Source organism: Nyctereutes procyonoides, unplaced genomic scaffold (genome assembly GCF_905146905.1).
Source record: "Nyctereutes procyonoides isolate TBG_1078 unplaced genomic scaffold, NYPRO_anot_genome, whole genome shotgun sequence".
Lineage (NCBI taxonomy): Eukaryota > Metazoa > Chordata > Mammalia > Carnivora > Canidae > Nyctereutes > Nyctereutes procyonoides.
Genome location: NW_026575046.1, coordinates 68141994 through 68158204, shown reverse-complemented (window position 1 = coordinate 68158204; position 16211 = coordinate 68141994). Strand labels below are relative to the sequence as shown.

At 44.4% G+C, this 16211-nt stretch overlaps 1 protein-coding gene across 4 annotated transcripts in view; it reads left to right on the top strand.

Annotated features, from left to right (window-relative positions):
* The first annotated feature begins 243 nt into the window (after positions 1–243).
* STOX1 (storkhead box 1) overlaps positions 244–16211 on the top strand; it is a 50450-nt gene continuing 34482 nt past the window's right edge. For all 4 annotated transcript variants that reach the window (XM_055325604.1, XM_055325607.1, XM_055325606.1 and 1 more), the window contains exon 1: positions 244–600. In XM_055325604.1, the coding sequence (XP_055181579.1) occupies positions 279–600 (322 nt within the window). In that variant the 5' untranslated portion in view covers positions 244–278. The remainder of the gene's footprint in view (positions 601–16211) is intronic.

Here is a 16211-nt window from a genome sequence, read left to right as displayed (position 1 = left end):
TCCGCCCCCGAGCTCCCGGGCGCAGCCGGCCCCGCCCCCCGGAGCCCGCTCCCCCGGCAGCCGACGGCCGCGGGCCCGCCCCCCCTGCGCCCCCCTCCGCCCCCGAGCTCCCGGGCGCAGCCGGCCCCGCCCCCCGGAGCCCGTTCCCCCGGCAGCCGGCGCCGCGCGCGCAGTCGGCCGATCCCTCCCGCCGGGCGTGCGGCGCCCGGGCCCCCGGGGCTGCGCGACCGCCGCGCCGGACCGTGCGCCAGGCTGGGGCCCCGGCCTCCCGCGGCGGCATGGCCCGGCCGGTGCAGCTGGCGCCGGGCTCGCTGGCGCTGGTGCTATGCAGGCTGCAGGCGCCGGAGGCGGCGGGCGCCGAGGAGCCGGGCGCCGAGGAGCCGGGCGGGCGCGCGGTCTTCCGCGCCTTCCGACGCGCCAACGCGCGCTGCTTCTGGAACTCGCGGCTGGCGCGCGCCGCCTCGCGGCTGGCTTTCCAGGGCTGGCTGCCGCGCGGGGTGCTGCTGGTGCACGCGCCTCCCGCCAGCCTGCAGGTGCTGCGCGACGCCTGGGGCCGCCGGGCGCTGCGCCCCCCGCGCGGCTTCCGCATCCGGGCGGTGGGTGAGTGCGGGGCCCGGGCGGGAGAGGCCTCGGGGGCCGGCGGAGGAGGGGGCGGGTGGGCCGGCCGGGCCCCGGAGCCACCTGGCCGCCGCCTTGGGCCGCCGCCTGGATGCCTCCTGGTCTCCACGCTCCAGCCGGGGGAGCCTGCAGGTTCCTGGGCGAAGGAACTTTCTCCTTAGAAAAGGGATGCTCGGGGAGCTCGGGGCACGGGCCTGGGGTCAGGAGGTGGAGGCCTCTGCCCCCCGCGCCCTGGGGGCGCTTAGGAAGGGGACCGCTGAACTGGTTGCTTCTTTTCTTTTCTTTTCTTTTCTTTTCTTTTCTTTTCTTTTCTTTTCTTTTCTTTTCTTTTCTTTTCTTTTCTTCTTTCTTTCTTTCTTTCCCTTCTTATTTATTTATTTACTTTAATTTATTTTAAAAAGTTACAGTCCTGGAGCGGACAGCAGCCTGTGGTTTCCATGCCCTTCTGTACTGGGTGGTGTGCTGGTCTCGGCCCAGGGCCTAGGTGAAGGTTTGAGGTCATTAACTTCTTGGGGAAAAGAAATGACAAATGATGCTCTGAACACATCCCGTCCCATTAGCTAAATAGAGAAAATTCCTTCTTTTCAGTCTTTTCAGAGAGCCCGCTAGTGAGAAGACAGCAACTTTTTACTTGTGTGAAATAGCTTCATTTGAAACCACTGCACCATTAAGTGTCTTTGACACCCACCGCTAAAGCCAGGAGGGCATGTCCACTCCCTGCAACAGTCTGGTTTGTTTGCATTTTTGTGGGGTTGTGACGACCATTTGATGGTGTGTTGTCGACAAGTCACCAGTTGTTCCAGCCCTGAATTTTGACTCTTACCCAGGAACCCCTCACTCTCTCAGCCCATAAATCCTCCTCCTCAGATGGAGCAAATAAAACACATTTATTTTAGTCCCCAGGGAGAAGGGACATGGGATAGAGGGGAGGGTAGCAAGAGGCACTTCGGTATCATCTGCTTAGAGATGTCTCAACAACCCCACCAGTGAGGCTGCACCCTGGCTTTTCATCTCCATGCATTTCCATTCTGTCTGGTGCCCCTGCCCCACTTTTTCTTATGTTAAAAGCAAAGAGAGCTCATTGGCAAAGCCACATACACATTTCGTCTCCTTTTACTTGCAGGACTTAGTACAGAAAATAGGTTTCTGACTCTGAAAGCAGAGAGCCAAATAGCCAAGCCAAAATTCTCACCAGGAAGGGGTCTTTCAGACCGGCTGGATGAAAAACTCTTTTCAGTTCCGTACCCTCCGTTTTTCTGGTTTGAATTAGTGGTTGCATTCTCTGGTTCCCCCACTCCCTTTCAAAGGGTGAGTATAGAGTGTTGCAGAGAGGGAGGATGGAGTTGGGGGTCTGGACCTGAGGGTGACACAGAGAACACTCATGCTAAGCCAGAGGCAGCCATGATGCCACCGTCTGGGGCCCAGCAAGCAGTGGTGAGTGGTGGTTCCTGACTCGGCCCTGTTTGCTGCCATCTGAACAGTGTAGTAGACAAAGAAGACATGTTACCAGGTGCTTCAGTTCTCCACCCACTAGATAATGCTGCCTCACTGTACAACTCAGGGTACTATGGACACTGTATTCTATGGGGTGTGCAATAACAGTGGTCTTTATGCTGGGCCATCACCTCTGACTTGGGTCTCTTAGAAGGAATTTTTTTTTGAAGGAATTTTTAAAAAATATTTATTTATTATTTATTCATGAGACACACACACACACACACACACACACACAGAGGCAGAGACATAGGCAGAGGGAGAAGCAGGATTCATGCAGGGAGCCCGATGTGGGACTTGATCCTGGATCCTGGATCCCAAGATCTCAGCCCTGAGCCAAACACAGATGCTCAACCACTGTGCCACCCAAGTGTCCCTCTTAGAAGGAATATTTTGAGGGTTGTTTTTTGTTTGTTTGTTTTTTATTTTTATTTTTTTTGTTTGTTTGTTTTTTAAACCGAGGCCTGATGAGAATTTGGACATTTAGCTGGAATTGGTACAAAACCATCTATTAGGACAATTTGAAAAGCAAAATGGAGATAGATCTTATTTGAGGCAGGCCAATGGACACATATGGGGAAGAAGTTTATTTTGAATAGAATTGATAATTACTAGTCTAACTTGGGGTCCTTAAGTCAGATCAAAGGAGAGGAGACATTAAGGCAGCTCTTAGGCCATCTTAGAGTCCCGGAATGTGGAGAAGGCCAGAGGAGCTCGTTGCCTTTCCCTAAAGAAATTGGAAGTTTCTGTTCACTTGCTTTCCTGAATCTGGCAGCACTGACTTTCAAAAGCTAAAATGGGCTCCCTGGAAGGTAAGGAAAGAGCAACATTGCACTCTTGTAGATATTGTTAACTTTGTGGCAAAGAGCAAAATCCTAGCAAAAGACACAGAGGATCAATTTGGTCTGTTACCTCATAAGATATGAGGAGGGAATGCCCTGGTTGAGCAGACAAGAGTGACCTGAGTTTCAGGTGCACACCTGAATTTAAGGCCTGGAGGAGTTTATGTTTTCTCCATGTTTTGTGCCTCTTCTTTTCCTCTTTACTCTCCACCTCAACTTCCCTCTGGTGAGAAAAATAGTTCCCAAGTTGAGAACATACCCCTAAACCTACCCCTAAAGAGGGATGTAGGATCTTTAGCCTGATGACCAGGGGCTGAGTCTTCTTGTGTGCTCCGCTACTCAGTCTTTTTTGTTTTTAATAAGCAAGTGACATTAACAAATTAAAAGGATGACTCTGGAAGCTGGAGGGAAATATCTGCTCAGCAAGTTGAACCTCTGCAGGTGGTTAGGGGTGGGGGGGACACCTGTATTTGTTTGGTTGAATGGGTTGTTACTCTGGGACCACACCTCCTGGGGAGGTGAAAGGTTAATGATGGCCTCCCGGGGGGTAAGGGGGGGAAGGCCACTTGGTTAAACAGTTTGCTCCTTTCTCCTGAAATTTATAGCTGAGGTATCCCTGCTCTTTGATCCCTAGCATGCATGGCCTTCCATCTGTTATCATTGAATAAAAATGCCCGTGGCTCTTTCTACATACTTCCTTCATTAATTCATTCATGTACCAGGTACTGTGCTACGTGTGTCTGTTTTATTTTATTTTAAAGATCTTATTTATTTATTCATGAGAGACAGAGAGCGAGAGCGAGAGAGAGAGATAGGCAGAGGGAGAAGCAAGCTCCCTGCTAGGAGCCCGATGTGGGACTTGATCCCCAGGCCCCGGGATCACGCCCTGAGTTGGAGGCAGACTCTCAACCGTTGAGCCACCCAGGTGTCCCTGTGTCTTATTTATTTATTTATTTTACAGATTATTTATTTATTTATTCATGAGAGACACAAAGAAAGAGGCAGAGACATAGGCAGAGGGAGAAGCAGCCTCCATGCAGGGAGCCCAATGTGGGACTTGATCCTGGGACCCTGGGATCACGACCTGAGCTGAAGGCTGATACTCAAACACTGAACCACCCTGGCATTCCCCCTGGAGAGTATTTTTATCTTATTATTATTCATTATTTCATTATTATTGCATCTTAGGAGTTCTTTATATACCCTGAATACCAGTCCTTTGTTAGATATATGTTTTGTGAATACAGCCTAGAATGTGGCTTACCTATGTAGTTTTTCAGTGGCATCTTTTAGAGAGAAATTTTAAGTATTGATTAAATCTAATTTATCCTTGGAATGCCTGGGTGGCTCAGTGGTTGAGCGTCTGCCTTTGCCCCAGGACGTGATCCAAGAGTCCTGGGATTGAGTCCCACATCGGACTCCCTACATGGAGCCTGCTTCTCCTCCCTCTACCTATATCTCTGCCTCTCTCTCTCTGTGTCTCTCATGAATAAATAAAATCTTTTAAAAAAAAATCTAATTTATCCTTTTTTCTCCATTATGGATCATATTTTTTGTATCCTTTATAAATTTTGCCTAACCTAATAATTTTCTCCTGTTTTTTTTTTTTTTCCTAGAAGTTTTATTGTTTTACATTTAGGTCTATGATCCATTTCAAGTTAATTTTTGTGAATGATATGGTGGGTGAGGTTCAGTTTTCTACATATGGATGTCTAATTATTCAAGGACAATTCGTTGAGAAAACTAGCCTTTTTCATCGAATTGTCTGTTGAAAGTCTATTGAATATATATATGGGGGTCTGTTTCCATTGATATTGTGTCCTTTTATCAATAATATACTATTTTTTTAAAGATTTTATTTATTTATTCATGAGAGACATACAGAGAGAGAGAGAGAGAGAGAGAGAGAGAGAAAAGCAGAGACACAGGCAGAGGGAGAAGCAGGCTCCATGCAGGGAGCCTGACATGGGACTCGATCCCGGATCTCCAGGATCAGGCCTTGGGCTGAGGGCGGCGCTAAACCCCTGAGCCACCTGGGCTGCCCAATAATGTACTGTCTTATTGTACTTTATAGTAAAACTTGAAATCAGATATTGTGAACACTCTAATTTTGTTCTTCCTCCAAATTGTTTTGGCTACTATAGATTCTTTGTTTTTCCACATAAATTTTAGAATCAATCTGGTAATTTCTTAAAAAAAAAAAATCCAGCTGGGATTGTGTTGAAACCATAGATCAATTTGAAATTAGAAAAGAGGGCAGCCCCGGTGGCTCAGCGGTTTAGTGCCGCCTTCAGCCCAGGGTGTGATCCTGGAGACCCAGGATCGAGTCCCACATCAGGCTCCCTGCATGGAGCCTGCGTCTCCCTCTGCCTGTGTCTCTGCTTCTCTCTCCTCTCTGTGTATTCTCATGAATAAATAAATAAAATTTAAAAAAATGAAATTAGAAAAGAAACTCATCCTGATTTGCCCAAGAATGCCCTGGCTTTTGAAATGATAGCGTTGCATCTTGGGAACTCCTTCAGTTCCAGGCAAACTGGGATGATTGGTCACCCTTATTTGGGGAGAATTGACATTTAAGCAATCCATGAACATGGTATATCTCTGTTTGAGTGTTCTTAATTTTTCTTAGCAATGGCTTGTACTTGTACGGTATAGTATATGAATATATTTTGTTAAATTTATGTTCCTAAGAACTTTGTCTTTGATGCTATTATAAATGGAATTATTTTTTTTTAATTAAAAAAAATTTTTAGGGGATCCCTGGGTGGCTCAGCGGTTTGGTGCCTGCCTTTGGCCCAAGGCACAATCCTGGAGTCCCGGGATTGAGTCCTGCATCAGGCTCCTGACTTGGAGCCTGCTTCTCCCTCTGCCTGTGTCTCTGCCTCTCTCTCTCTCTCTCTCTCTCTCTCATGAATAAATAAATAAAACTTAAAAAAAATTTTTTTACATATTTATTTATTCATGAGAGACACACACACACACACAGAGAGAGAGAGGCAGAGACACAGGCAGAGGGAGAAGCAGGCTCCATGAAAAGAGTCCCATGTGGGACTCAATCCAGAGACCCTGGGATCATGCCCTGAGCCAAAAGCAGAGGCTCAACTGCTAAGCCACCCAGGCTGCCCAATTTCTTTTTCTTTTTAGATTTTATTTACTTATTCATAAGAGAGACAGAGAGAGGCAGAGACAGAATTAGGCTCTATGCAAGGAGCCCAATATGGGACTTGATCCTGGGACTCTGGGATCACACCTTGAGCCAAAGGCAGTCACTCAACCATTGAGCCACCCAACTGTCCCAATATATTTGGATTTCTTTCTCTTTATTCTTTGCATATTTATTCTTTCTTTTCCTCTTAAAATGTCATTCTGGTGATGAGAAATGTCTAGCCTGCAGAGAAATTAATGGTCATGTCAAGATGGTTTAGACAGTGACCAAGAACAAATACCTCTGTTCCATCTCTTCTTTCTCCCAGATAGATATTGATATATCCCCAGTCTTTTCTAGCCTGATTATTCCTTTTCTTCTGTTAGGTGAGAAGATGGAATAATTTTGCCCGTTTTGCAGACAGGAAGTGGACTTTAGGCTGTGATGTGCTGCTGTTGTGTGGGTTTCTTGCCTTACTTTTTGTCTGCTATCAGTCTTCCCAGGGGTCCTGTGAAGGTTCTGGTATTTTTCATCAGCCAGTGCCCTAGCCCTCACTCTCCCTGTGAGGCTCTCAGATTCCCACTGTGCCTTTGGTCCATTTCAGGCCCAGGAAATGGCAGAAACAGCTGCTCAGACCATACCCCTACCCTCACCTCCCTCCTTCCTACCCAGGATCTTTCCAGCCATGTTTTTCTGGTTTTGTCCTGCCAGATGTTACCTTTCTTCTTATTCTGTGCAGGGGCAGCTGAAGGGTTCAGTCTGAAAGAGCCAAAGGGCTCACAACAGGGTATCTTGTAGGCATATTGTTGTCCCCGAGTTAGATGATCTGGATGTAGCATCTGGGTAGTTAATGAGTGTTTCTAGCCGCATGTTTTGATTTAACGACTGGTGGATAAGAGAACACACCTCGAGTTGCTGCCATGTGGTATTGAGGTCCAGTAGGATGAAAAGAACCATTAACCCGGAAGTCAGCTTGGATTCCTCCACTCTGTTCCTCATACTCCAGGCCAGTAGGTCACCAAGTTCCATGAGGCTTAACTCCTCTGTCTCTCAAACGCATTTCTTTCTCTCTGTTTTCCCTACCAGGCCTTTGTCCACCCAAGATCTCACCATTTCCTACCTGAGTGATGGCTTCAGCTTCTTCCTTTTTTTGTGATGCCTCCTCCTGGCTGGCCCTGTACACTCCAGTCCATTCTCCATCCCACAGGTAGCCAGACGAACGACATCTGAAATGCAGATCTAATTCTTCCCTTCATCTGCTCAGATCCCTCGGCTGCTCCCCTTAGCTTTTCAGAAAAAGTCCAGAGCCTTTAACATGCATTGCAGTGTTCCCTGATCCAGATCCAGCCTGAGCCTTCTTGTTCTCCCCATCTTCTGAAAGGTACCTGTCTTCCTGTTATCAAAGTTCAATCAGAGATTCAGAACCAGTATGAGATACAAATTCAGGGAGTTATTATGAGGAATTGGCTTTGCATGGTTGTGGGGGCCAGGCAGGCAAGTCCAGAAGCCATATTTTTAAAAAAATTTTAATTTGGGCAGCCCTGGTGGCTCAGCGGTTTAGCACAGCCTACAGCCCAGGGTGTGATCCTGGAGACCTGGGATCGAGTCCCACGTCAGGCTCCCTGCATGGACCCTGCTTCTCCCTCTGCCTGGGTCTCTGCCTCTCTCTCTCTCTCTCTCTCTCTCTGTGTATCTCTCATGAATAAATACATAAAATCTTTAAAAAAAATTTTAATTTACTTGACAGAGAGAGCATGTGCACAAGCAGGTAGAGCAGCAAACAGAGAGAGAGGGAGAAGCAGGCTCCCCGGTGAGCAGAGAGCCTGACATGGGGCTTAATTCCAGGACCCCGGGATCATGACCTGAGACCAAAGCAGACACTTAACTGAGTCACCCAGGTGCCCCCAGAATCTGTATTCCTAGCCATCATGAAGGGCAGTCTGGAATGCTTGGGCATAGCCAAAGCTACTATGCATAGGTAGGATTTCTTTTGAGAAGCTTCAGTTATGTTCTTTTTTTACAATTTTATTTTTCTAAAAAGAATTTATTTATTCATGAGAGACACAGAGAGAGAGGCAGAGCACAGGCAGAGGGAGAAACAGGCTCCATGCAGGGAGCCTCATGTGGGACTTGATCCCAGGGCTCCAGGATAACACCCTGGACTGAAGGCAGGCACTAAGCCACTGAGCCACCCAGGGATCCCCTCATCCTTGAGTTTTAGACACTTCTGTTCTTACCTCTATTGCTGGTTGGAGGGGCCAATGTCCCAGGAAGATGTTGATCAGCTCCACGATGTTTGTAAAGATGGTCATCTTCCTCTCCTGTTGTACCATGAGTCTTTTATTTATCTTTAAAGATTTTATTTATTCATTATTCATTTGAGAGAGCGAGACAGAGCACGTGAGCATATGGGGGGTGCAGAGGGAGAGTAGGAGGCAGACTCCCCATTGAGCAGGGAGCCTGATGTGTGCCCAATCCTAGGACCTGGAGATCATGACCTGAGAGCCCAAGTCAGATGTTTAGCCATCTGAGCTACCCAGTGCCCCCACTGAGCCTTTTAAATATCCTTGTGAATCTCACGTGCATTACTATTGAAGAACTCCAGCACAAAATTCTTTTTTTATTTTTTTAAAAATAAAAATTTTATTTTATTTATTTATTATTTATTTTATTTATTTATTATTTATTTTATTTATTTATTTAGATTTTATTTATTTATTCACGAGAGAGAGAGAGGCAGAAACATAGGCAGAAGGAGAAGCAGGCTCCCTGCAAGGAGCCCGATGTGGGACTCAATCCCGGATCCCGGGATCAGGACCTGAGCCAAAGGCAGATGCTCAATCGCTGAGCCATCCAGGCATCCTCAAAATTATTTTCAATTGCAGACAACAAAATGGATTTGAGAATCATTAAAGTCATAGTTTAAAGTTTCCAGATCACCCAGAACCACATGTTAGTAGAGAAAACTGGGTTTATACTCCTGCCACTTGTCAGCTAGCTATGGTTGGCCATGAGCTAGTTGCTTAACCCCTCTCAGCTCCATTGTCTTCATGGGTACAAATAAGGACACAATCTGTGCTTTGCAGGTTGTTTTGAAGATCAAGTACCTGAGAGCACACAGCCTGTGCCTCCTCCAGGCTTAAAATCAAGAAAACAGCAAACACATGGCAGTCTCTAGTGTGGAGGGAGTAGCCGATGTGTCTCTGGGCTCTTGGTCTCTAGGCATCTTTTTTTTTTTTTTTAAGATTTTATTTATTTATTCATGAGACATACACAGAGAGATGCAGAGACACAGGCAGAGGAAGAAGCAGGCTCACTGTGAGGAGCCCGATGCGGGACTCAATCCCAGGATTCCAAGATCACAACCTGAGCCAAAAACAGATGCTCAACTGCTGAGCCACCCAGGGATCCTGCTTTCTAGACATCCTATCTCCACTGGGGCCTGTGCTGATTATTCATCTGGCACGTTTTTATTTTCAAGATTGCTGTGCCTGTTCTTGTCGTTCTTGTTATCTCCCAGCCTCCTTGGTGCTGGTCAGGTCCACAATTCTTGTCCTGTGCCTTAGCTCAGATCCCAAAAGGTGCCTGGGTGCTGTAGAAAGAGCTGTGAGTTTGGAAGTAATCCTGCTGCTAAGTTTCTGGAGCCTTTAGGTCAGGCATCATACTTCTCTGCACCTCTGGGACCTGAGCCAAGGGCAGATGCCCAACTGACTGAACCACCCAGGCACCCCTTGACTGATGTTTTTTTAATGTTCATGTAATCTACAGATTCATTGCAATTCATATCAAAATCTCAAAAAAATTCATATCAAAATCTCAATGACATTTTTTACAGAAACAGAAAAAATAATTCCAAAATTCATATGGGATTACAGGAGGAACCTGGACAGTGAAAACAATCTTGAGCAAGAAAAACAAAGCTGGAAGCATCACAATTCCTGATTTTAATATGTTACAAAACTACTGTAATTAGAACACTTATGGTACTGGCATAAAGACTGACATCTATACCAGTGGAACAGAATAGAAAGCCCAGAAATAAACTGACACATAGAGTGCGCTGAGTTTTGGTAAGGGTGCCAAGAATGCACTGGGGAAGGGATAGTCTCATCAACAAATGGTGTTGGGAGAACTGGACATCCACATGCAAAAGAATAAAATTGGACTCTTACACCATATACAGAAATCAACTCAAAATGGATTAAAAACTTAAATATAAGACCTGAAACTGTAAAACTCCTAAAAAATATATAGAGGAAAAGTTTCATGACATGGGTCTTGGCAATGATTTCTTGTCTATGACACCAAAAGCACAGACAACAAAAGTGGAAAAAGGCAAGTTAGACCAAAGTACAAACACCACATATGAACAGTGGCTATTTCTCTCTGGCATTGATTATGGTTGGAATGTTTTGTGTGCATGTGTGTGCTCACGCACTTGTGAATGCTTTCATATTTATAAGGTATTACTTTATTTAGTGCCTGTTATTTAATTTTAATTTAATAGGTTGCTTAGGTAACATATGTACCTGGTACAAAAGGCACATAATAAAAAGTCTCTTGTCCCTACCCCCAGCCACTTTTCCTTTCCTTCTCTGGAAATGGCCACAGTGACCAGTTCCCTAATCCTTCCAGAGATAATTTATATATCTATAAGCAATCCATGGGAATGTATTCACCCCCATTTTTACATAAATGTTAGCATGTTACATGTATCTTTTTTTCTAGGAAACAGTTTCTAGAAAGGTCACTTAAAAAAAGTATAAATGTAAAAAAAAAGTATAAATGCAAGGTAGTTAACAGCATTGACCTAGTTGTGTGGCATCTTTTTTTTTTTTTTTTAAGATTTTATTTATTTAGGGCAGCCCTGGTGGCACAGCAGTTTGGCGCGACCTGCAGCCTGGGGTGTGATCCTGGAGATCCAGGATCGAGTCCCACATCGGGCTCCCTGCATGGAGCCTGCTTCTCCCTCTGCCTGTGTCTCTGCCTCTCTCTCTGTGTCTATGAATAAATAAATAAAATCTTAAAAAAGAATAAAGGAACTTCATTTTATTTTTAAATTTATTTATGATAGTCACAGAGAGAGAGAGAGAGAGAAAGAGAGAGAGAGAGGCAGAGACATAGGCAGAGGGAGAAGCAGGCCCCATGCACTGGGAGCCTGATGTGGGATTCAATCCTAGGTCTCCAGGATCGCGCCCTGGGCCAAAGGCAGGCGCCAAACCACTGTGCCACGCAGGGATCCCATAAAGGAGCTTTAAAAAAAGAAATTTATTTATTTATTCATGAGACATACACAGAGAGATGCAGAGACACAGGCAGAGGAAGAAGCAGGCTCGCTGTGAGGAACCCGATGCGGGACTCAATCCCAGGACTCCAAGATCACAACCTGACCCAAAAGCAGATGCTCAACTGCTGAGCCACCCAGGGATCCCGGTGGAAACACCAGCTCTGTGGCATGTAAATAGGTATTACATGAAAAAGAGTTTCCTGGTTGGGTTTGGGAACCATATTTAAACAGTTTTTATTACTGCAAAGATTTTTGGGAGACTTATTCTGTTGGCTGCCTCCATCTGGAAGACAGGAGAAAACTCTTAAGTGCTCCAAGCTTGTCCTACCATGGAAACCCCTTTTGCCAAACTCCTTCTGGGGGTGATGTTTGAGGAATTCTTGGGAACTCTGGGTTTCTATGGAGCATCTTCCTGTGTAAGGAGCTGATAGGTTCATCTAGTGGGCCCAGAGGCCTGCCCTACAGAGGTTCACAGTTTCTGAGCAGCTGCAATGGTTGGAGAGAGAAAAACTGCCCAAGCACCCCTCCCCTGGGGAGCATGAGCATCGGAGGATAGAGTGTGGGGCTAGGCACTGGGGAACACTGGACAGAATCTGGGCTGTTTGAAGAGTGTTAAACGTGGGACCCGGGATTGAGTTTCCCCAGAACAACCATCCTGCAGTCCTCCTATTAGTGACTGTCACCATGCTTGCCCTGCCCCAGAGTTGTGGCTTTGTTTTTTTGTTGTTGTTGTTAAGATTTTATTTATTTATTTATGTATTTATTTATTTATTTATTTATTTATTTATTTATAAGAGAGAGAGAGAGGCAGGGACATAGGCAGAGGGAGAAGCAGGCTCCATGGAGGGAGTCTGATGCACAACTCAATCCTGGCCGGCGGGATCACACCCCGAGCCAAAGGCACTCAACCACTGAGCTACCCAGGTGTCCCCAGAGTTGTGGCTTTTTTTTTTTTTTTTTTTTTTTTTTTTTTGAGTTGTGGCTTTGGATGTGGAAATCCCTAATCAGATATGACACAGACACATACCACACACACACACACACACAATGGAGGTTTCAAGGAATAGAGTTTCACTTCACAGATTTTATAGATCAGAGGGCTTTCAAAGGCCCCCTGGAGGTTCAGCTAAATTGTGCTAGTTACGGAAAGTCAGACTTTTAAGTTTTTTCTGTTTTTGAGATTTTATTTATTTGCTTATGAGAGACGCAGAGAGAGGCAGGGACATAGCAGAGGGAGAAGCAGGACTTGATCCCAGGACCCCAGGATCACCAGCCAAAGGCAGATGGTCAACCCCTGAGCCAACCAGGTGCCGAGACTTTAAATTTTTCATGCAGGGAACTCTTTAGGTCAGCTGAGTTTTTACAGATGAGGAAACCAGCTGCTTACTCAAGATCATTTGCAATATTAAGCTTTTTACACGATTAATTTAAAAAATTTATCTGTTGGGGGAAAATGTGCAAAATGATCCCCTTGCTGATATTTGGCTCCCCTCTGTGGCTCTGCAGTGTCGCTGTAGCTATTGATTTAAGAACAGGAAGTCCCGGGATCCTGGGTGGCGCAGCGATATCGAATCCCACGTCAGGCTCCCGGTGCATGGAGCCTGCTTCTCCCTCTGCCTGTGTCTCTGCCTCTCTCTCTCTCTGTGACTATCATAAATAAATAAAAATTTAAAAAAAAATTAAAAAAAAAAGAACAGGAAGTCCCTTGTGAGAATCTCTTTAAACTGGAACAGCTTTTCTCTGCCAAGTTTAAAACCATCAGTTATGAGTGTATTTATTTGATGGGAGGGCCCGGCAACACAAATTTTTCTGTTAGGCTGACTAATCTTACATAACTGCAAGTGCTTATAAATTATATTTTTAAAATGCAATATTTGGCTTTTTTTTTTTTTTTTTTTTTTTGGTAAAGATTTTTTTTATGAGAGAGAGAGAGAGGCAGAGACACAGGCAGAGGGAGAAGCAGGCTCCATGCAGGGAGCCCGACGTGGGACTTGATCCAGGGTCTCCAGGATCGCGCCCTGGGCTGAAGGCGGCGCTAAACCGCTGAGCTCCCCCGGGCTGCCCTATTTGGTTTCTTTTTGTGGGGTTTAGTGACGTTTAATTTATGTACAGAAAAAAATGTATTCTTTTTAGGTATACATGTCTGAGTTTTGACAAATGTTCACAGTTATATCACTACCACCATAATTAGGATATAGGATATTTCCATCACCACTCCCTCAATTCCCTAGTGATCCTTCATAATCAATCCCATCCTTCCACTCTGATCCTGACCACCACTGATTTAATTTCTGTCCCAATCTTTGGCCTTTTCTGGAATGTCATAAATGAAACATATGGCCTTTTGAGTCAGGCTTTTTTCACCCTGGATAATGCTTTTGAGATTCATCAATGTATGTAATTCATTCCTTTTGTTGCTGAATAGTATCCCACCAGGTAGGTGTTCCACAGTATGTTCCTCTTTTCACCCTTGATGTACAGTTGGGTTGCTTACAAATTTTAGTGATTATGCTTAAAGCTGCAGTGAACATTCACTAGCAGGTCTTGGTTTGGGTATGTGTTTTCATTTCTCTTGAGTAAATACCTACTGGGATTAGAGGGCTGTTTTCCAAAGTGACTGTACCATTTCACATTCCCATGAGTAATGTATGAGAATTCTAGTCTAGCATTTGTCTTTTATTTATTTTGATAATTTTTGACTGTTTTAATAGATGGATAGTGGTATTTCATTGTGGTTTTAATTTATATTTCTCTAATGCCTGGTGAGTTGAGCATCTTTTGATGAGGTCATTTGCCATTTGTCTGTTAAAATCTTTGGCCCATTTAAAAACAAATCTTTTTTCCTTTATTGGACTGTACGAGTTCTTCATGCATTTTAGATACAAGTTCTTTTATTTTTTTAAGATTTTATTTATTTATTCTTAGAGATGCAGAGAGAGAGAGGCAGAGACACAGGCAGAGGGAGAAGCAGGCTCCATGCAGGGAGCCCGACGTAGGACTCAATCCTGGGTCTCCAGGATCACGACCTGGGCTGCAGGCAGTGCTAAACTGCTGCACCACTGGGGCTGCCCATATATTTTTTTTAATTTTATTTTTTAGATACAAGTTCTTTATCAGATATGTGTTTTGCAAATGTTTTCTCCCAGTCTTTGTTTGGTCTTTTTGTTATTATTTTTTACCAGCATCTTGTGAAGAAAAGAAGTTTTTAATTTTAATGAAGTCCAATTGATCAGTTTTTTCTTTTTTGTTTGTTGTGTCCTAAGACATATTTACCTCACCAAGATCATAAGGATTTTTGCCCTATGTTTTCTTTTAGAAACCTTATACTTCTGGTCTATTTGGTTCTCTGATGCATTTCATGTAAATATTTGTATATGGTGTGAGTTATGAGTCGAGGTTCATTGTTTTGCGTGTGTATGTTTAATTTTTCAAGAACTATTTGTTGAAAAGACTGTCCTTTCTCCATTGGCCCTTTGTCAAATAGCAGTTGACCACATATTTCTGGACTATGTTCTCTTCCTTTGATGTATATACCTACCCTTTCACCAATACTACATTATCCTGATGACTGTAGCTATATTGTAAATCTTGAAATCCAACTTTGTTTCTTTTTGTTTTGGCTGTTACAGGTCCTTTGCTTTTCATTTCTTCCTCTTTTTTTTTTTTTAAGATTTTTATTTTTTTATTTGAGAGAGAGAGGTAGAGAGAGCACGAGCAGGAGGGGCAGAGGGACAAGCTGACTCCCCACTGAGCTGGGAGCCTGACAGTGGGGCTCGATCTCAGGACCCTGGGATCATACCTTGAGCTGAAGGCAGACATTTAACCGATTGAGCCTCCCAGGGCCCCTCATTTTTTTTTTTTTTAATTTAAGGGTCATATCCCAGTAACTGCATTTTAGGACAATGTCTCAATTACATGGGTTGCTTTACTTATTTATTTATTTCTCCCCTCCCACTTTTTTTATTTTTTAAAGTTTTTTTAAGTCTATTTATTCAAGCAATCTCTACATTAGTGTCAGGCTCAAATTTACGCCCCAGACCAAGTGTTGCATGCTGGGCAGCCTGGGTGGCACAGCGATTTAGCGCTGCCTTCCGCCCAGAGCATGATCCTGGAGTCCTGGGATCGGGTCCGCATCTGGCTCAAGCAGGGAGCCTGCTTCTCCCTCTGCCGGTGTCTCTGCCTCTCTCTCTGTGTTTCTCATGAATAAATAAAATCTCAAAAAAAAAAAAAAACAACAAAAAACTACATGCTCAACCCGCTGAGCCATCCAGGCTCCCCCCACTTTGCTTTTCTGTAGAAACTTTAGACTTGCTTTGTTAATTTCTACAGAAAATAAAATCCTGCTAGAATTTTTATTAGAATTGTGTTAAATCTATAGATTAAATTGAAGAGAATTAATATCTTAACAATATTGAGTCTTCTGATGGGTATATCTCTCTCTTAAATCTTCTGTTTTTCTGACTGTGTGTTACAAATGTAAATTTTGACCTCCAACCTCTGGAGTCTTTGAAAACCTGTGAAACCAAATGCCTTCCAGATACCAAGGAGTAAGCAATGCAGGTGCAGGAGAAAGCAGAGGAAACAGAAATCCCAGAAGACCTATTTAAATTCTCAAGAGGCACTGAGATAAAAAAGGAACAAATCCCTTAGGAAGAATTAGAAAATCTGTATCAACTGAAGGTGGAAAGGATTTTGAAAGGCAACAAAAGATGACACTGGCTTAAGTTTTAAGAGCATCAGCAGATACATATATTTATTGTGGTGGTTCTCAGGTTATTGGGGAGTTGATTTTGTCAGGTTAGGAGTGGATTTGGACTCTTTGGAG